At 43.9% G+C, this 21,231-nt stretch overlaps 1 protein-coding gene across 1 annotated transcript in view; it reads right to left on the bottom strand.

The window, feature by feature from the left end:
* The window catches only part of CNTN5 (contactin 5), a 242,953-nt gene that overhangs the window by 116,846 nt on the left and 104,876 nt on the right, over positions 1 to 21,231 (bottom strand). The window contains exons 8-10 of the mRNA XM_088668387.1: positions 15,233 to 15,369; positions 13,991 to 14,120; positions 11,473 to 11,623 (exon numbers count right to left, since the gene is read on the bottom strand). Coding sequence (XP_088524513.1) covers positions 11,473 to 11,623; positions 13,991 to 14,120; positions 15,233 to 15,369 — 418 coding nt within the window. The remainder of the gene's footprint in view (positions 1 to 11,472; positions 11,624 to 13,990; positions 14,121 to 15,232; positions 15,370 to 21,231) is intronic.

Below are 21,231 nucleotides of genomic sequence, written 5' to 3' on the forward strand. Positions count from 1 at the left end.
CTCTTTCTGCACACACATGCTTCTGTTTCCTGATGAAAGAACAACATGCCTTGGCCCAGTATACCAGAAGGAGCATCTCCATCCCAATCGTTCAGCCCGGACACTGAGGTGCACCTCCAAGGGCCTTCTGGCGGTTCCCTCACTGTGAGAAGCGAAGTTACAGGGAACCAGGCAGAGGGCCTTCTTGGTAGTGGCACCCGCCCTGTGGAATGCCCTTCCATCAGATGTCAAGGAAATAAACAACTACCTGAATTTTAGAAGACATCTGTAGGCAGCCCTGTTTAGGGAAATTTTTAAATGTTTGATGTTTTATTGTGCTTCACAATTCACTGAATTGTGACCACAACCACCCTTTCACCACTGCTCTTCTCAGGGTCCCTATGAATATTTCCCATAAGTTAGGGTTGCCATATGTTCAGGAATTCCCAGACATGTCCTCTTTTGAGGGTCCTACATGCCCATCTGGGAGGAATGTTACATTTAAAAGCAAATGTCCTGGATGTGTGTGTGTGTGTGTGTGTGCAGGTGGCTCTGGTTTTGCACAGACAACCCGGGCTCTGGCTCTGGTGTGAGTAGCTCTTTTTTTTCTGTCCAGATTTTTACCTCTTGAAATATGGCAACCCTACAGAAGTGCAATCCTACCTTCCGACCATCCTGCCCTCCCTTCTGCAAACCCTTTGATATGCTATCTGCTGCAGCCTCTGAGCCTGAGAAAGGGCTGCGGCTCTATGGCACAGAGTTTCTGTTTCGTTTTGTAAACATTATTCAAATACCCAACGCCTTAATCTGAACAAATCCTTCTTGCATTGTGTGAAGGATTCGCCTGCTTCTCTGATGGTGAGTTACAGATGCACTTTACCAATCACGAAGGGGCGGAAAAGCTAAATTTTATTGAAGTATGTACTCCGCGACAGAACAAATTGTTGCAGCATCGCGGGATTTTGCTGGTTCCTCTTTGGGTAGAACTAAACGTTATGGGAGATACATTGCTATGTGTTAAAAGAGATTACTGCTAAAAACACCAGCCCTCTATCTTATCCTCCTGTCTCTGGTAATAATGCACAACATGAGATGTAAGGTCATCTTTTAGTACTTTTTTCCATTCAGACTCTACTCCATTTGCTGCTGTTTATGAAGGCAGAGGAAGCTAAGAGCCTGTTGATCATAGAATCATGGAGTCGTAGAGTTGGAAGGCACACCAAGGGTCGTCTAGTCCAATCCCCTGCAATGCAGGAATTTCAACTACAGCATCCATGACACATACCACAACTAAAGCATCCATGATACCATATCAGACGTATTTTATGCCTACATGCAAGGACAGCACCTGGGATAGGAGCAGTGATCTGCTGCCATTAGAAAATTGCAACATATAGAGTACAACAGGCTGAATGATAGTGTCTGTAACAAATTTCTTTACTGGTTACTTCCTAACATACAGGCCTACCCAGCTGCCTGGACCAGCCTGCCTGTGTCTGCTACCTATACATAGCTGTCAAGTTTTCCCTTTTCTCGCGAGGAAGCCTATCCAGCATAAGGGAATTTCTCTTTTAAAAAAAGGGAGAACTTGGCAGCTATGCCTATACTAGCCATAGCTGCCAAGTCCCCCGCTGAAAAATGCGGGATCAGCAGCAGCGCGACACCAGATGTCGTTTCTACGCAACTTCGTAGAAGTGACTTCTAGTGCAGCTCCACCCATGCCTGGGCACCGAAAATTGGGCAGAGTGGCACCGGAAGTCGCTTCTGCGCATGTCCAGAAGTTGCATAGAAGCAACTTCTGGTGCCGCTGTACCCGATTTTCAGTGCCCAGGCATGGGCGGAGCGGCACCGGAAGTCGCTGCTACGCATTTCCAGACATGCGTAGAAGCGACTTCCAGTGCTGCGCTACCCATGTCTGGGCACTGGAAATCGGGCGGCGCCAGCACCCAAAATGGAGCCTCCCTGGCAGGTAGGAAATCCGGGGGATTTCCGGGATTTTTTTCAATTTGGGAGACCAGTCCGTGACATTCCGGGGACCTTTCCTTAATCACATTCGAGGACTGTGTAACACAAAAATGTATTAAGAAAGGAGGAAATATATCTGCATTGGATTTAATTAAATAGGTTATATACCTTAGCAGTGGTGTCCAAACTTTTTTCAAAGAGGGCCAGATTTGATGAAGTGAAAGGCTGTGGGGGCTGACCAAAGGGCTGACCGTTTTTTTTAAGGATTGAAGTTGTTTAGCTTCTTTTAGGGTTTGAGTTGTTGAGTTTCTTTTATTATAATAATAATAATAATTTATACCCCGCCCACCTGGCTGGGTTTCCCCAGCCACTCTGGGAGGCTTCCAACAAAATATTAAAATGCAATGGTCAGTTAAACATTAAAAGCTTCCCTAAACAGGGCTGCCTTCAGATGTCTTCTAAAAGTTTGAAGGATTGAAGTTGTTGAGGTTTTTTTTTTAGGATTTCACCCCAGGAAATAAACTGCCACAGTGGCCGGATTAAACCGACTGGAGGGCCAGATCAGGCCCCCTAAATGGACTCTGGACATGCCTGCCTTAACTATTGTATATGGTGTACATCCTGGACTTGATCCCTATGTTAGGAAGTAATCAGTAAAGAAATTTGTTACAAACATTACCAATTCAGCCTGTTGCACTCTATATGTTGTAACTATTGCATTTGCATAACAAGGTATTGTATTTGTTTTGGCCCCATGGGAAAATTGTCATCCAGTGAGGTCCCACTTAGTGCCGGCTTCCGGCAGGCTGACAAGCGGTGACAGTATTTGCTACAAATCTGGCAAGTGGCCTAAAACACAATTGGATGTGCTCTAATTACATTGAGGATATTCCTCCCAAATTAGGTTCAGAATTGGCAATACAGTTGATTGATACAATTGCATGCTATTGAAAGAAAAATCCTTGTTGTTGTTTTTTTAAAAAATGGATGATTTTGCCATTTGCTTTTATGATGAAGTCAAAGTTGTCATCGTTTCCTCTTTCTGATTTATATCCAAATCTCCAAATTCCCATTACGAACAGCCACAGCCCAAGTAGCCTATGATTTATGCAAAGAGAGGGTGGGGAGGCAGCAACTACACAATTTGCCCTGGAATATGATTATTACTATTATTTTTTTTAAACATAATTCCCGCGCTTTTCCTCTATAATATGCTCTCTGAAAATCGCCTCTCTTCTGCATTATGACTGCAAAACCACCACTAGGGGATCTAGAGAATCAATTGGCCGTGTGTCCTCAGATATTTACATTCTGGCATATTTTAGATGTCATTTAGTTTTTAAATTTTTTTGGGGGGGGGGGGTGAAGCCAGAAGCAGTAGCCCAGGGAGTCTCCACCAAAGAATAGCCTCTAAGAAAATGATGGCTTTTCTGCACAGAGTTCACAGAGAGAAAATTGGGTAGCTGTTTTTCCCCTCACCATTGTGGCGAAAGAGCCATAGGTAGCTGAACCTCTAATTTGCTTGGGATGCAAAGGCACACACACAATAGACCACAATGGAGGCAGTGCTGCATTCCGAGATTATGAATAACACTGCGCAATCCACTTTGAAAAAGCACATGGCAGGACTACCGGTAGTTCTTGCCTGGTATTTAGTACCAAAGGCAAAAGAGAGAAACGAATGGAAATTCTTGGAAACAGGGGTTAGTCTTGGTGATTATTAGCAGTGCTCAATGGTTGAATAGAACATATTTTTAAAAGTAATTAAAATGGTAAGAGAGTGCATTAGAGTGGTGCCTGAAGGACCCTTTACACATTATTTCACACTTTGCTTTTTTGAGCCATGGAGATTAGTCTTAATGTCAGCATGGGAGCTGGTGCAATATAATGTCTGAGGGCAAAACTACACATTACACTTACTGGGTAGTAGGTAGCCACATTTTTTTATTGCTGTTAATTAAATTACAGAGGAGGAAAGGTTTCTGCTTCATTTTCCCCCTCTCCAGTCACTCAGAAAAGAAATTACCCCTGTCCTGTGTGACTAGGAACTTTAGGGGAAACATTCCCTAATAATACAGGTACAATTTTGGGTAGGAACAGAGGTATAGCAAGCCAAGGTGGTACCCGGTGCGGAATTTCTTTTTGTCAACCCCCCCCCATTGACAGCTCAGGGTAGGCTTGCAGAAGGGTGTAACTGCAGAATCAGACAACCGCCTTGTCCCTTACATTCCCATGTGAAAATTTCAAAGTATTCTACCCCACTGTGATGTCAGGAGCTCGAGTCAGCAAGAGAAAATGTGTGCCAGTGAAGTTAATTCCTTTTTCAAATAAACCAAAACAGCACAGGCCTAGTGATCCCAACAATTATTCCAAGTAGGTCTTGGCCAATGATGCAATTGCAAGGGCTGAAGGCCCCCCTACTTTCCCAACACTCTCAAAGGCTGCTCCTCTCCAGGGTCTTTCCCAAGCAGTTGCAAACTGCTCCTATGTACCATCAATCTCTGCTCTGCTCTTTTCATTTCTCTGCATGTTCTAGGAGACCAGGAGGGAGGGAAGCTGGTTGTAGCAGGAGGGGGAGACTCCCTGGATTCTTCAGCAGCCTGTCTCATCTTTGCCTCTTGGCCATTCTCTTCTCTAGCCTCTCCTTCAGCCTTGGAGTCTTCCTGTTCACTAAACACTGTTACCTCTTCAGCTTCCGACACCTCCTCCTCCCAGCCTGTCCCTTCTTCTCCCTCTGACCACTCACTATCATCTTACCACTGATTCCCTGGCTCTGCGTATTTTTTCCCCTGGGGGTTCCCCAACTGGTGCCCCCCACAACTCCTTTGCATCCAGCCAGTCCATGACATGGGATTTGTGAAAGAGCATCACCCCATCCCAGTTTGTGATATACTGAAGGAATGGAGGGATTAGCCAGTAATGCCAAATAGTTCATAATTTTGCAATGTATGGAACCAAGACATGCTGCAAACCCAGCTAAATGGATACTCTCTAGCAGTTCTTCCCAATCACAGATCAATCTACTTAGTCCAGGAATTAGTATGCCATGATCACATGCACTCCCAAAAGCTTTCCGCAGAGCAAACTCTAGAAGGCTCAAGCGTGTGACACATTCCAGGAAAAGGCAAACAGAAATGGCTATAGTGCTTGCTACTTCTTTCACCAATTAAACATATAATTTCAGCTAACTGTAGCTTCTATTAATTACCTAAGTCCTCACCTGCTAATTCTCAAACACCTTGCACTGGTTTTCTAACAGCAGAACACACTTCCCTGTATAAAACCAAAGGAACTTCATTTCAAGGAAAGGCTATAACAAAAAAGATTGTTGGTTCTACACAGTGCTTTTTTCTAAAAAAAAAAAAAGTTTAGGGGTACTCTCATTTTGACTCAATAAAACCACCATCTTATAGTTCAAATTGGGAAAAATAAATACAGGAAATGGACAAAAGTAGAAAGATCCACAAAATGTTTAGGGTATGCGTACCCTTGTGTCCCCCCAGAAAGAAAGAAAAACCCACTGGTTTTACAGAGAGGTGCTGGTTTTTCCCCCTTCCACCCCACGTTTTATTTCCAGTGATTTTTGACATGTACGAAGTGTCCATCGCCCAGAGTGTGTCTAAAATAGCAAAGTGGTTTAAAGCTAACTCACTCTGTGAGTTTAGTGTAGAGAAACTGCAAAAGGAGAAAGTAATTGACAAGTCTGGGGTCATTTGTCTTTGCGGACTCAGCCACTATCTGGCCAAATGTTTGAATGCTGGAAATTGGCTTGTAACTGTCAGCTGGAAATCAGTTTGCGATCACCAGCCATACAATTAAAACACAAATCTTGAAATGTAAACAATTTTGGTGTGATACTGTCATTGACATTCAGAAAAGGCTAACAAACTAAAGCAAACCCATTTACTTTTTATTATTATAATAAAAGACACCATCTTCTTGAAATTAGCTTTTTCTTAGCTAAAAGCAGACAATTAAAACACATTTTTCTCTTCCAGAGGGAGCAAAGTAAGTAATAATAGAGTCTTAATAGGATTTTTCTTTGCTAGAGTGGTTTGGGATGGTTTTATTTTAAGTATAATTAATGGTCATGCAATGGTAATAATGAGCAGGCATGAAAGCCCAGTAATGGGAAAAATTGTGTGTGTGCGTGAGAGGGAGAGAGAAGTGCAAAGCTTTGTGGTTTTTTTCTTGTAACTCACCAAATACTGTGTGGAGTAGATAAAAAAAAATAAAAAACAAAATAAAAAACAATTGCCTTCAAATTGGGGTTTCAGAGAATCTCAAGGTTCCATGGAATTTTACCTGTGGACAAGTAGGTTTTACCAGACTTTAGGGTTGCCAGACTCAATAGCGGACAAGACTCCTGTGCCTTTAATTGCCCTGCTCTCTTTTGAGTCTGGAAACCTTAAAGAGAAACCAGCAGACCCTTTGCTTGGAAATTAAACAAAGGGTCTACTGGTTTCTCTTTAAGGTTTCCAGACTCAAAAGAGAGCAGCACAATTAAAGGCACAGAAGTCCTGTCCTCTATTGAGTCTGGCAACCCTACCAGACTTATAAATTAAAAAATGAACAGGAGATATCAGAAGTTACTCAAAAGAAAATACAGAATTAGTGGACAAGCTTCCTTGGCAAATAAGACAGCCAACCACTACTGATCTTCTCCAGTAATGCATAGCCAGAGGCAGGATAGTGTTGGGTGTGTTCTAGAGTCCATCTTGAATTCACATGGAGCAATGGTGATGATCCAACAGGCTTGGCTACCACTCAACATTAACTTTGTGTTCATCCTAGGACACTCTCCAGAATGTTCTAAAAAGCACAGTGGTTCCATAGCAGACATGAAGGTGGAAAGTTTGAAAACCAATTATTTAGATCCTAGGGGATAGAAGCTCATCTTAGAAACAGGAAGGAAGTTGGCAGCAAACACAGAACTACCTGATGACCAAATGCTTCCTTTTCAAAATTGCACTTCCATGAACACAACTGAAATCGACGTCACCTTCAAGTGCTAGATCTTACTGATATGTGCAACCAACATTTATTTTCTCTGCTGGGATTTTCAGGAGCATTTCCAGCAGGGGGAATGCCAAAGCAGCACTATGACAGCTGCATGTCCAATCTCTTCACTGGCTCCAGAAAACCAGGAAGAGCTGGAGAAGAGATCCTCCATCGTCAGCTACACTGTGTGGCTGTGGATGGGAAGAGCTCTTCTCCAGAGCAAACAAGAACAACACTAAAAAAGAAACAGAGTTCATGCTAGTATCTCTGTCCATTACAGGAAATTGCCACCTATGTGACTTGTCTAGCCTCAGTCAGTGGGTGCATCAAAAAGACAAGTGTACAGTGGTGCCTCGCAAAACGAATTTAATTCGTTCCGCGAATCAGTTCGTTTTGCGAAAAATTCGTCTTGCGAATCGCGGTTTCCCATAGGAATGCATTGAAATTTCTTTTTTTGCCCATAGGAACGCATTAATTAAATTCCAATGCATTCCTATGGGAAACCGCTATTCGCAAGACGATTTTTCGCAAAACGAATTCGTCTTGTGAGTCACCATCAGATCACAAGACGCATTCGTCTTGCGAAAAATTCATCTTGCAGGGCATTCGTCTTGCGAGGTACCACTGTATATCCATCTTAAGGACACCTCTCAAAATTCTGAGTAAAGGAGAATCAAGTAACGGCAAATCACATTCAAGTACTATTGGAATTAGTAGTCATGCTGAAAACCACTTGAGGTAATGAAGTGACCACTAACATCGTGAAGAGCTTCACCTGCAGGGCCAAGAGCCATTCATCCATCATGGATCTCTCCTGACTCTGAGAGCAGAAACAAATAACACTCTTCTCTTGTGTCTCTCTTGATAATGGATAGTGCCACGTGTCAAGCTTTGCACATCACCTTATTTAATTCCAGCTATAAACTTACCTTCATTTTCTGACTTGGATAGTCCTAGACCACAAAGTGTTGAGCGGCATGTTTGCCAAAATCACATGGCAGAGTCCTCTTTGGACTGTACCACTCCAGACTCCAGGTGTGTACACAAGCCAGAAGGGATGGGGAGCTGCAGATTTTAAGACCCCCCAGTTTTAAATAAACAAAAACAGAATACCTGTCCTCACCGTTTTCTATGTGCAGAGCAATTTGTACACGAGAAAGCATTCAAAAACACAACTCCCACACCTACAGCTTGAAATGGCACAGTCCAGGAAGGAAGTGATCGAATGGATCAGCTTCCTGTGTGAGTCCCTATTTCAGGTATCTAGCTAACATTTCATCAATAGCCTGACACATTTTCCCCGCAGTTAGTCCACCCCGATTGCCTTAGTCACTCTGTTATTTTCTCAGGGGACTGCCAAGAGCACTGGACATGGAATAGCCTGCAGGGGCGTAGAACAAACTGTGAAGCTTGAAGGGCTGTGAAACTGTGAAGCAAAACTGAGAAGAGGATTGGCAGGTAAGATAGGACTCAGGTGGGAAGAAGATAATTGGCAAACCTGACGGAATGGAGAGGCTGTAAGAAGTGACCAGAAGGAGAGAATTGGGAGTGTGTTTGTGTGAGAGAGTGTGAGAAGGGTAGGACTAGGCGAATCTGTCAATTTCAGCTTCTTTCAATGACTCCTTTGTCACATGACTCCTTTTTAATTCAATTCTGCCTAATATACACATTTTTTGCATGACACTCTCCTGTAGTATAATGCATTTTTAATATGTCATCTTCACTAATATATGCATCTGTGTGCATCCTTTACCCCCAGTATATGTGTTTTTGTACACATTACTTGGGGGGGGGGGTTAACTGCATTGCAAAATCTGGAGAAGTGTCAGTTTTGAAGGATGTGGCTGTGTTTTGATTTGTGTATTGTTTCAGAAAGTGTAAATTAGGGAAGTTGGCATCTAAATGTGAACTGAATTGAATTTCTCCCCTCTCCCTAGTGTGTGTGTGTGTACTTATGAAGCAGGATGAAAGAGGCTTCGTCTTCTATGGCGATCACTTATAGCTGAGTAAGATTGTCTTCCATGCAGTGGAACAACTCCCAGTTGTCAGTGTTTATACTACTTGGCTGCCCAGGGTGGCAAACGTGGAGGCGGCCCCTGGGGGCGGGGCATTGTGATGCACGCATTGTGACATCATGACACACACACTGCATGTGTCAGGACGAATGGCGCATGGAGTGCGCATGTGCGGGATGCTGCACATGCACAGTCAGTACACGTTGCTGCTGGTGCACTGCTCGCACACAGGAGCCCGTAATGGGGTGCTGCTCGCGGGGCAGCAGGCACGGACCGCATATATCTGTACCACCACCCCTGCTACGCTACTGCTTCCATGAGCACAGTCTTAACAGTGAGTCCGTAAGTGACTGTGGAGGCCAATTCTGGATCCACACATCCTTCCACAGTGGGGACATAGGTTTCTGGGTGGGAGTTGATCATGGTGAGGGTTTGCCAAGAATGCCTTCCTCTTAGCATGTTTCTCCCTTTCGTCCTGAGTTCAAGCGTCTTCAAAGCCCATGACACCTTTGATAAAGGCTGTTCTCCAATTGCAGCGCTCACAGGCCAGTGTTTCCCAGTTGTCAGTGTTTATACTACTTTTTTTTTAGATTTGCCTCGAGAGAGTCTTTAAACCTCTTGTTGACCACCAGCATTACGCTTTTCATTTTTAAGTTTGGAATAGAGTAGTTGCTTTGGAAGACAATAATCAGCCATCCAAGCAACATGACCAGTCCAATGAAGTTGAAGAATCATTGCTTCGACACTGGTGATCTTTGCTTCTTCTGGTACACTGACATTAGCCCGCCTGTCTTCCCAAGTGATATGCAAAATTTTTCGGAGACACCGTTGATGGAATCTTTCAAGGAGTTGGAGATGCTGTTTATAAGTGGTCCATGTTTCACAAGATACAGTAAGGTTGGTAGTACAATAGCTATGTAAACAAGCATTTTGGTTTCCCTGTGAATGTCCCGGTCCTCAAACACTGCACTTCAATCAGGAGAAAGCTGTACTCGCAGAGCTCAGGCAATGCTAGATTTTGGTGTGTTGGCCCAGCTAGGAGAAGTGATTGACACTTTCCAACGTTACACTATTGAGTTGGATTTTGTGCTTGTTGGTGCAGTACTTTGGTTTTTTGGATGTTGAGCGATAGGCCAAGCTTTTTATAAGCTGTGAACATATTTAGAATGGTTTGGAGGTCATCCTTTGAGTGTGCACACATTTCGTTGTCACCAGCATACTGAAGTTATGGTAGCCTTACTCTTTGCTTTCAGCCTAAAGGTAAAGGTAACCATGACCGTTAGGTCCAGTCGCAGACGACTCTGGGATTGCGCGCTCATCTCGCTCTATAGGCTGAGGGAGCTGGCGTTTGTCTGTAGACCGCTTCCAGGTCATGTGGCCAACGTGACTAAGCCACTTCTGGAGAACCAGAGCAGCACATGGAAACTCCGTTTACCTTCCCGCCAGAGCGGTACCTATTTATCTACTTGCACTTGATGTGCTTTCGAACTGCTAGGTGGGCAGGAGCTGGGACCGAACAATGGGAGCTCACCCCGTCGCGGGGATTCAAACTGCCGACTTTCTGATCGGCAAGCCCTAGCCTTTGTGGTTTAGACCACAGTGCCACCCGCATCTCCTGCTTTCAGCCTACTCAGATTAAATAGCTTTCCATCTGTTGGATATATGATTTCTACCCTGGTGGGGAGTTTCCCTTCGACAATGTGTAGGATCATAGCAATTAAAATAATAGAGTTGGGGTGATAACACAACCCTCTTTAACACATGTGTGTGTGTGTGTGTGTGTGTGTGTGTGTGTGTGTGTGTCTACTTATGAAACAGGATGGAAGAGGCACAATGCAAACAAGGGGTTATTATAAAGTTAAGCAGGGATGGGGGAAGCCAGAACTGTTGGGGAAAGAGGAGGGGAGAAAGCAAAGAGGAGTTTGCAAGGAGCTGTGGAGAAACGAAGCATTTGTGTGTGCTGTGGATCACTGTCATATAGGCCTGTGCACTCCATCCAGCTGAAGCTTGAATCTCCAACTGAATCGTGCCAGTTTGGGGGTGATCTAGGCTTCTACCAGTTCGTGTCGAGACAGCCTCAGGTGGTTCCAGGTTGGGTGAGGCCACACAGAGCAATTCAGGGCTGTCATGGGGTGGGACATCAGCTGGGAAGAAAGATAGGCAGGGCCCTGGATCGGGGCAGAGTGGGGTGTGTGCAGTGCACAGTCCTACTGCCCCATTTTGTGCGGGGTGCTTCTGATATTCGTTTTTTGAACACCTTCTCTCATGCCAAAACCTATCCTTTGAAAAGACTAACTAATATCCTGCTCTCCTTCACAAAACAGCTTCCATATTCAGGAATTAAAATATACATTAAAATGCGTTAATAAAAAATAACAAAGCGTCGCACATTTTCAGCATTTATGCGGAGCATTTAAAGCCGGCGATTGTCGATCAAAGGCGCTTGGCTGTTATCTCTTTCTCGCAGCCATTCATTCAGTCAAAGGCAAAAATTAATGAACTGACATCTGACCTTTTATTCTCTCTCACGGCTTTGTCTCCTTTCTTCCATGAGATGGCGGGTTTGGGGGAGGCTTGTGGTTTGCACTCGACGGCAACTTCTTGGCCCCTGGTTATAATGATTGTTTTCTTCAGTTGGCTTGGGGGGAAAGTTGGAGCCAAAGCTGTTGAAAGGAAATATTCCAGTCTCTTAGCTTAGTATTTCAATTAATTAATTCACAGATGTCGCATGCCAATATGCTTTCATTTTCTCTCCCCCCCCCCTTTTCCTCACTTCCCTATCCTATAGTGGTTAAAAGGGATTAAGCTATTAAAATCTCCCTCAGTCTGTTTCTCTGGCGTAGTACCAGATCCCATCCCAATATCAAGAGATTTTGAGGCAAGGGAGATGGTGTTTCTATGGACAATAGCAACACACACACCCTCGACTGCCCAGGCTAGCCTGATGCTATACTGAGGACCCAGATGGGCACACAGAGTTATAGATAAGTAACATCTGGAGGAGCAGAGATTCCTCACGTCTGCCTTATAATGTGTTCTGCCAAGGCTGGCGACCCAGGTTCTCTTGATTTATTACGGGCAAATCTGCCATCATTTCAGTGGGACCAGTGGCGTAGCGTGGATTGCCAGCGCCCTGTGCATGGCAAGTATTGTGCCCCCAGAGACCCAGAAGCTTCCTCTACAGAGTCAGGATCAGCTTCTGGTGGGAGGAGAACGCTCATTCTCTCTCGGCACCAACGCCTTGCCCCAACCCTCTCCATTGATCGCTCCGTGGCTGATAGCCCACTTGTCCTCCCATTCCATGTGCCACCAAAGCCACCAACAGCACCAGGTGGCAAGGGGGTGGCCATGTGGTGTAGGGCAGAGTTCCTCAGCACCGCATGCTGATAGGCTGGAAGTTGGAACGAAGAAGCAACAATCCGGCGACCTACTTGAGTGGCAGGCATGGTGCCCTGTGAGCATCAAGCACAGTGGAGAGCAGGACGGGGGATTGGTCAGGAGCCGGCATTTTTCTAAAACTTGTGCAGAGGCGCCCTAGCAACCGGCCACAGCCCAAATCTGCTCCTCAGTCCGCTCATATGAACAGTGGGAGATTTTCTATGTGATTGGGAGGGAACACTATTTTTTCCCACTTGTTATTACTACTTTCTTTTTCTTTTGAAATTTTGCACCCCTGAGAGTTTTGACACCCAGGGCAACCACTCCTGTGGACCTGCCCATGCTTCACCACTGAGTGAGACTAGGTAGATTGTCCCACAAACACAGGAAGCCTTATACGGAGTCAGATCAGTGGTCCCTCTAGTTCAGCATTGACCTTGCTGACTGGCAGTGACTCGCTGTCAGGCGGCAGAGGAACCAACCCCCACAGCAGGTTGCCAGGGACGGATAAGACAAGGAAAAGTCCTTACCATCTGCTTTTTATTCAGTTTTCACAGAGAGAGGCTAGGAGATCCAGCCTCTTGGGAAAATGGTGTTGTCCCGAGTAAATCTCCACCCCACTTTTCCCCTACTTTCTAATTCATCAACAGCACCATCCCCCTTATGGTTCTCGCTTAGGACCATCTGTCTCTGAGCTCTTTGCTCTCCTACTTTTAAGGCTCACCAGGTTCTGCGAGATGGAGGGTCTGGAATGCTTTGAAGGTGACCCAGAAACTACAACTAATCCAGAATGCAGCAGCTAGACTGGTGACTGGGAGCGACCACTGAGACCATATAACAACGGTCCCAAAAGACCTACATTGGCTCCCAGTACGTTTCTGAGCACAATTCAAAGTGTTGGTGCTGACCTTTAAAGCCCTAAACGGCCTCAGCCCAGTATACCTGAAGGAGCGTCTCCAGCCCCATCATTCTGCCCGGACACCGAGGTCCAGCGCCGAGGGCCTTCTGGCAGTTCCCTCACTGCAAGAAGCAAAGCTATAGGGTACCAGGCAGAGGGCCTTCTCAGTAGTGGCACCCGCCCTGTGGAACGCCCTCCCATCAGATGTCAAAGAGATCAACAACTACCTGGCATTTAGAAGACATCTGAAGGCAGCCCTGTTTAGGGAAGTTTCTAATGTGTGACATTTTAATGTATTTTTAATCTTTGTTGGAAGCCGCCCAGAGTGGCTGAGGAGACCCAGCTAGATGGGTGGGGTACAAATAAATTATTATTGTTATTATTATTATTATTATTATTATTATTATTATTATTATTATTTCTAGTGATGTGTCAGCCAGCTGCTGCTCCAGCTCTGCCTGCTCCTCCTCGCCCATATTTTCCCAACTTTCCCCCTCATTTTCCTCTGAGCTGTGACCTCCCTCAAACCCGTGTTGTAATTCTGAACTGTCTTCTTCCTCGCCACCATTCCTCCTCTGCCCAGTCTCTCTCCCAGCCCTGCCTGGAGATGCCAGAGATCGAACTTGTTACCTTCTGCAAGCAAGGCAGATGCCCTACCACTAACCTACGGTCCTCCCTTCCCCAGCTGTCCCCTATCCCAGCAGCGTATTCTTAATAATAAAATGTAAACAGAGCAACCTTCTTAAGTACACACCCAAAATCCTCAACTCGGCGCTGGTGTAAATGGCTCCGTGCTTGTTTTCGGCTACGCACTGGTACATTCCAGCATCAGACTGATTGACACTGTGGATCAGCAGTACACCATTAACCATCTCAATCCTGCTCTGCAATGAAACAGGAAAATAATTCTACAAAAGCAAACAAAACCAGGAAGATTTGTCGGGTTTTCAGCTTTACAGAATAGGAAGAGGCGGGCAGGTTCATATAAGTGAAGATGCACAAAAGTAGCTTCCTGTGTTATAATTATGGTGGCTGTTCTTTTGCTTCACCCTTTATGCTGAAATGTTTTAGATGCTGAAAAGTGCACACAATGGTTATAGCCTGGGATTATCCTCTTTCAGCTGAAATGTGATTAGAACCCGATGGCTGCACGAAATACCACAATTTTAACTGGCTGACTCACTGCCGCCTGGGTCTATGATGCGTCAGACCTGGTTCATTTGAGATTAAAGATCTCAGTACAGAGCTGAAAGTTTTCCTCCCCTGTGAAAAAGGCTTCCATTTTCCTGCTTTGTCCTCAGAGGATTCTTCAGAATTTCTGGAGAATTTCAGTGGGTGCAGGATTTGGAACTTGCCCTACTTTTACAGCATTTCTACAGCATTCAGCAGCCTCCCTGGCTGCCTGAACTTCCTGATCTGAACAAGCTTCACAGAAGGAGCCAGCATTCCTGGGGCTTCAAATGAAGCACAGGCAACCCAGACATATGGATGCCAGAATCTGACAGTTTCAATTTTTTCATTTTGTCAACCTAAGATTGGATTTGGGTGTGAATTGCTCCCAATATGCATACTTTTGCAAGCAGATTCCCAAAATACAATTCATTTTTCCATGCTATTTTCACTAATATGTGCATTTAAATACACTCATTATGTATGCAGGTGTATAATGTATATGAGCATATTTGTAAACATTAGACATATGAAGGACCCCAGTGCAAAATTCAGAGAGGAGTGAATTTTGAAGGATGGCCCAGCTATGTTTTGGTTCCTGTAGTATTTTGAAAAGTACAAATCAGGCAGGTTCACTTATAAATGCAGACTGAACTGGATTTCCCTCCATCCCTTCCCAGAGGGCTGCAGACCAGTGGTTCAATGATTTGTTGAATCATTTGTTCAATGAAACACTCGCCTCAAAAGCAAGGTAAGCACAACACACAAACCCTGACCCTGACAGAAATGTGCTCAGAAAGCAAAGCAAAACTAACTGCACACTTACCTCTGGCCAGAGAGGTGTTCCATTTCTCAGCCATCGATAGGTGGGTCTTGGCTTCCCAGTAGCTTTGCATTCCCATCGGAGCTGATCTCCACTGTCTAACTGGGTATCATTAAGCCTCTCCACCCAATGTGGGTATGCTGCCAAAAATAACAGAACAGGATCACAGTGCTTGATACTGCTGAAACTATAGCTAAGTCTATTAAATCATGAAATGCCATTGTGTACATTTGTTTTTAAACTGCTGTCATTGCATTCTGATAAACGTTACATCTACATGGGTCATATCCAATGCTGCAGTTCCACTGGTACAACATACTCCTGTGCACGTAGTGAAGCTTCTCCTACCCCTCCTGTCCCCCTCCTCTTCCTCCATCACCCTGCACCCTCGAAATCAGTTCCAGAGGGCTGGATACAACCCCTTATTTTTAAAGTTTGATTTCATCAGCATTTTCTTCTGCACATTTTATATTGCTTCATGTAAGCGGCTTAGAGTATTTTTGTAGATTAAGTGGTGTATGGATCTTATTAAATTACCCAACCCCTTCAACCTTTCCTCATAAAGCTTGGCTTCCAGGCGCTTGATCATCTTGGTTGCCCTCCTTTGCACACGTTTCAGCTTGTCAACATCCTTCTTAAATTGTGAGACCCAAAACCAGAAACAGTATTCCATATGTGGTCTGACCAAGGGGTACCATTACTTCCCTTGATCGGGACACTATACTTCTGTAGGGGTGGGGAAACTCCCCTCCAGTATCATCCCTGTTTTGGTCCCAGTTATCCAATCTGTTAAGGTCATCTTGAATCCCAATTCTGTCTTCAGCAGCATTGGCTACCCCCTCCCAGTTTGGTGTCACCTGCAAATTTGATGAGCATCCCCTCAATTCCTTCATCCAAGTCATTTATAAAGACATTGAACAACAACGGTCCCAGGACAGAACCCTACAGCACCCCAATTGTCACACACACACCCCAGGATGATGAGGAACCATTAGTGAACATTCTTTGGGTGCAGCTACTAATCTACCTTGAGAGCTGGACCATAAAGAAGGCTGATCGCCGAAGAATTGATGCTTTTGAATTATGGTGCTGGAGGAGACTCTTGAGAGTCCCATGGACTGCTAGAAGATCAAACCTATCCATTCTTAAGGAAATCAGCCCTGAGTGCTCCCTGGAAGGACAGATCGTGAAGCTGAGGCTCCAATACTTTGGCCACCTCATGAGAAGAGAAGAATCCTTGGAAAAGACCTTGATGCTGGGAAAGATGGAGGGCACAAGGAGAAGGGGACGACAGAGGACAAGATGGTTGGACAGTGTTCTCGAAGCTACGAACATGAGTTTGACCAAACTGCGGGAGGCAGTGGAAGACAGGAGTGCCTGGCGTGCTATGGTCCGTGGGGTCACGAAGAGTCGGACACGACTAAACGACTAAACAACAACAACAACTAATCTACCTAACAATTACCTCATCCAGCCCACATGTGACCAGCTTCTCCACAAGAAGATCATGGGGCACTTTGTCAAAAGCCTGGCTGAAATCAACCACCAGTCTTGGACAGTGTAATGGAATTTAAAGTTCCCCCAGTGAGAGGGGGGGGGGACAGAACATCTGCCTGATCCAAGGAGTCACCAAAGAAGAACCAGCATGGAGTAATGTCCTCCCAGTGAGAGAGGGAGGGCAGGATCCATACTGGGGTCAGAATCCAAAGGGAATAAAAACTGAGAAAGGGCTGGAGAAGGGAATTATTGTTGGATGGTTATGTATTACAGTATTTGAAGAATTGGGGAGATACCAGGGGATGATTGAAGAAGAATGGTGGGTAGGCTGGGACAGTCATTTCTTTGACTGATTTTGATGGTCCGAAACGGGAATGACTTATGGAACTCGCTGATGAATCTGGGAGACCCGGAGTTCAGGGGAAGGGGGGTTAAATTTGATATAATGGGTTTAAATGTCTATATGATATAAGAATTAATATTTAAATTTACGGAAAGTTCTCGGTAACAATTTCTAGGCTAAGGGGAGAAACAGAAGATAAAGGAAGGGGAAATATTTTTTGATTTGGATAAATTGATTAATTATTGGTGGAGAATAGATGATATTTTTAGAATAGGGTATTTGAGTGTTAATGATGAAATGTGTTAGATTAATTTAAGAGATAAGATGAAAACTGCTTAATTGGATTATATAATGGACCCAGTGAGGGGGAATCGAGGAAGTCAACAATGGTAAGTAAATAATATAAGATTTGAGAAGTTTTTCTTTTTGTTATGTTGTACAGTGGAACCTCGGTTTATGAACACCTCGGTTTACGAATTTTCAGTTTATGAACGCCACGGACCCATCTGGAACGGATTAATTCACTTTCCATTACTTTCAATGGGAAAGTTCACTTCAGTTTATGAACGCTTCAGTTTATGAACAGACTTCCGGAACCAATTACACCCATACTTCGGGTTAAGTACGCTTCAGGTTGAGTACTCCACGGACCCGTCTGGAATGGATTAATCCACTTTCCATTACTTTCAATGGGAAAGTTCGCTTCAGTTTATGAACGCTTCAGGTTGAGTACTCCGCGGACCCGTCTGGAACAGATTAATCCACTTTCCATTACTTTCAATGGGAAAGTTCGTTTCAGTTTATGAACGCTTCAGTTTATGAACAGACTTCCAGAACCAATTGTGTTCATAAACCGAGGTACCACTGTATTTTTGTTTTATTTTTCTTTGTTTTATATATTGTTCTGAGTTTTTGTTTGGTTTTTTGTGATTTTGTATTTGGAAAAGGAATGAAAATTATTTGAAAAAAAAACCTTACTGAAATCAAAATACACAGCATTCCCCTGACTATCCACCAAGTTTGTAACTCTATCAAAAAAAGAGTCCAACCCTCTGTTCTTACAATGGCCAGCAAGGTGCCCATGGGAAGCCCACAAGCAGGGCCTGAATGCAACAGCCATCTCCTCTTCTCTGGCTCCTATGGTATTCAGAAGAATGCGGTCTCTCACCACACATCACACAAAAACACACCGATTATGAGTATTTTAAGAATCAGCTCTCTCTCTCTCTGCTTCTGCCTTGTTTTCTGAGTACTCCCCATATTTGTGTGAAAACTCTCACTTTCCATCGCAAGCCGTGGAAGAATCGTTGAGGGAAGCCATATCTGATTCATACTGCGCCTGAGTATTATTTAGCTGAGCAAATTCACATTCCATAACAGGTGATTATGAGTTTTGGCAACAATAATTCATTAACAGGGAAGAATCAACGTTTGTTGTTGGGAGCGCCCCAGCATAAATTGATTTCTGCATGGAATATTGCCTGCACAGAGCTAGTGTAACAGCATTATCAGAGCTTAGGCCATTCTCTGGCCTTTATGCCTTTCATTTTCTGTGTAAAGCTTCTTGTGGTCTGGGGAATTCCTAGCTCTGCAGAGTACTCTGCCTGTCAGCCTAGCTCTGAATACGATTCCCCCAGTCAACACAATGGGTGAACAACAGCAGCTGATGTTGTAGGCTTGAGGCCTTAATAACTAGCTATGGTACAGATGCCAACTTCCAAAGGGGAAGAAAAAAAAGCGCCTTCTCAAATTAATAAGGCTTAACTCATTAATCCAATGCACTGAAGAGGAAAGCTTTTAAATCTCTTCTGTGAGGCACTGCAGAGTATCAGATGTCAATGGCCTTGACATCAAGGAATGCAGAATAATATATCTGGCAGGGTTGGTTAGCAATTGAGAGTTAGCACAGCGACGGATCTATTTCGCACAGAACAAAATCAATAAAGCACTTTAATAGCAGTCCTTGTGCTGGACAGAATTTAAAAAATAAATCTTATAATCTGTTTGGTATTTGACCAGCCACCAATCAGTGTTCCAAGAAGCGGCAGCAAAGGCTTGGCAGTTCTTCCTGAGGATTGCACGGAATAGACATCAAGCTTGCATTTAGGCTGCAGTTATATGCGTACTTAGCTGGGAGTAAGCCCCAGTGAACTCAGTGGTACTGACTTCTGAAGAAACGTATATAGGATTGTGCTGTTAGATTTGCATCTGAAGGCAAGGGTTGGAGATCCATGCATGCACTTATTATGCTAAAATATTATGAAGGCTGGGATTACATGCCAATACCCCAGAAGCACTGCTTGAAAACATCGCCCTGGGTTTAAAATAATAGTTACTGGTTGCAGTAATTCATAGAATTGTAGAGTTGGAAGGGGCCACGAGGGTCTTTTAGTTCAACCCCCAGCAACGCAGGAAGCTTTTTGCCCAACATGGGGCTCAAAACCACAGCCCTGAAAATAAGAGTCTCATGCTCTACGGATATTTGACCAATTGTTCCGTCAGAAAAACGGAGTAACAACTTTTGATCTTAAAAGAGTGGCCGTGGATAGTTGGGAAGCAGAACTAATTCTTTTATTGAAATTTATTCCTGACCCTGAAATTCCCAACTTTTCTTTGATATATTTAACAACAGGGTCCCATGTGCTTCAAATGTCTTCAGAGTTCTCTTCTTTTCTACATCATCATCATCATCATCAGTGAACAGACCCCCTGAATAGCGTCTACATTGATTACAGACTTCTTGACAGCAGCAAAATGAGCACTTACAAAAAATCTGTATTTTAAATGCATTTATATCCTCCCTCAAGGGGCTTCCAAGGGCGCTCAGATCTGCTCAGCTGTCGCAATGTGGCAGATATCACTTTAAAAGGGGCATTTCCCCTTATTTTCTGTTACAATAAATAATTGGTTGCAATGATTAAATCTTTATGAGCCTGCATGTGGCAAAAAACAATAATAACTCTTTTTTTAAAAAAAAAATATTGGGCACTATCCAATTTTCCTGTTCTGCTAGTGCAAGAGACGTCTGTCCAGAATGGAAATTGCCCCTTCTCTCCCCAAGCAGACCCTGATTCACCCTCAAAACCTGCTTTGGAAGGCTAGAGGTAAATATCCACTGAAAAGGTAATGTTTTACTTACGTCCCCAGCTCTGTTGTATTTTTATGCCTTTTTCTTGAACTTTGACATCATGGTTTTAAATTCTTGTAAGCTTCCCTGAGTGGCACATCAGCACTAGAAGGTTGGGGTCGAAATAGCCATATGTTGCACTTAAGCCAGAGGGAGAATGGCTTTGCTAAGGCCACCAAGTGGCTAAGGAGAGATTTGAACCAGGGATTATCTGATTTACAGCGCAGGCGGTACATATCTGCTTGCATGAATTTATATCAAATTTATATCAAATTTTGTATATGCATGACTGTCATGACTTTTAGGGAAAGGGCAGAGAAACTATCCTTTAAAAATGGCTGCTTATTAAGTAGAACATCATTATTTCAGAGGCTTGAAATTTTCTGAGTGCAAATAAACAATCCTAACAAAGAAAATGATTTGCCATCCAGTTGATCTGTGTGCACAATAGGGGAGTTGTGCAAAGCAATGAGTGTACACACTTTTGCCATGGTTTGCTGTTTTGCTTATGTCCCTTGGTTTAAGTACGATGTGAGCCAGCACCCTTCATTAACCATGGTTTGTTTGGCCCCCTCACCCAAGAAGCTCACAGAGCTACCAAGGCTTGATGCTGGAGCTGCAGCAAAACAAAACAAAACAAACTTTGGAGATGCAAGCCATGTTTTATTTCATCATCTGTGAAACAACTGATTGTTTGTTAAACAAACCATGGCATGGTGTTATGTGTGAACCAACCCATTATGTCTATATGCATGAGAATAAATGTACAACAGAGGGGGGAAGGACATGATTTATCATTGTTTACTACTGCCTTGTCTAACTGTAATATTTCCTCTGTATATGTTTACATTTATTGTAAGCTGCTTAGGTCTTCTGATGTTTAGAAAGCTAAGAATGCATATTAATAAATGAGTTTTAAAGCAGCACTAAATTATACTAAATTACAACCCAATTTTATCAAGGAGCTTCTTAGGAAAACAATAACTCAATGAAGATGGAACGAGCATGCTTCCTCCAAATAGTAGACTGCCAGAA

The sequence above is a fragment of the Zootoca vivipara genome, chromosome 4 (genome assembly GCF_965207765.1).
Source record: "Zootoca vivipara chromosome 4, rZooViv2.hap1.1, whole genome shotgun sequence".
NCBI classification, from domain to species: Eukaryota; Metazoa; Chordata; class Lepidosauria; order Squamata; family Lacertidae; genus Zootoca; species Zootoca vivipara.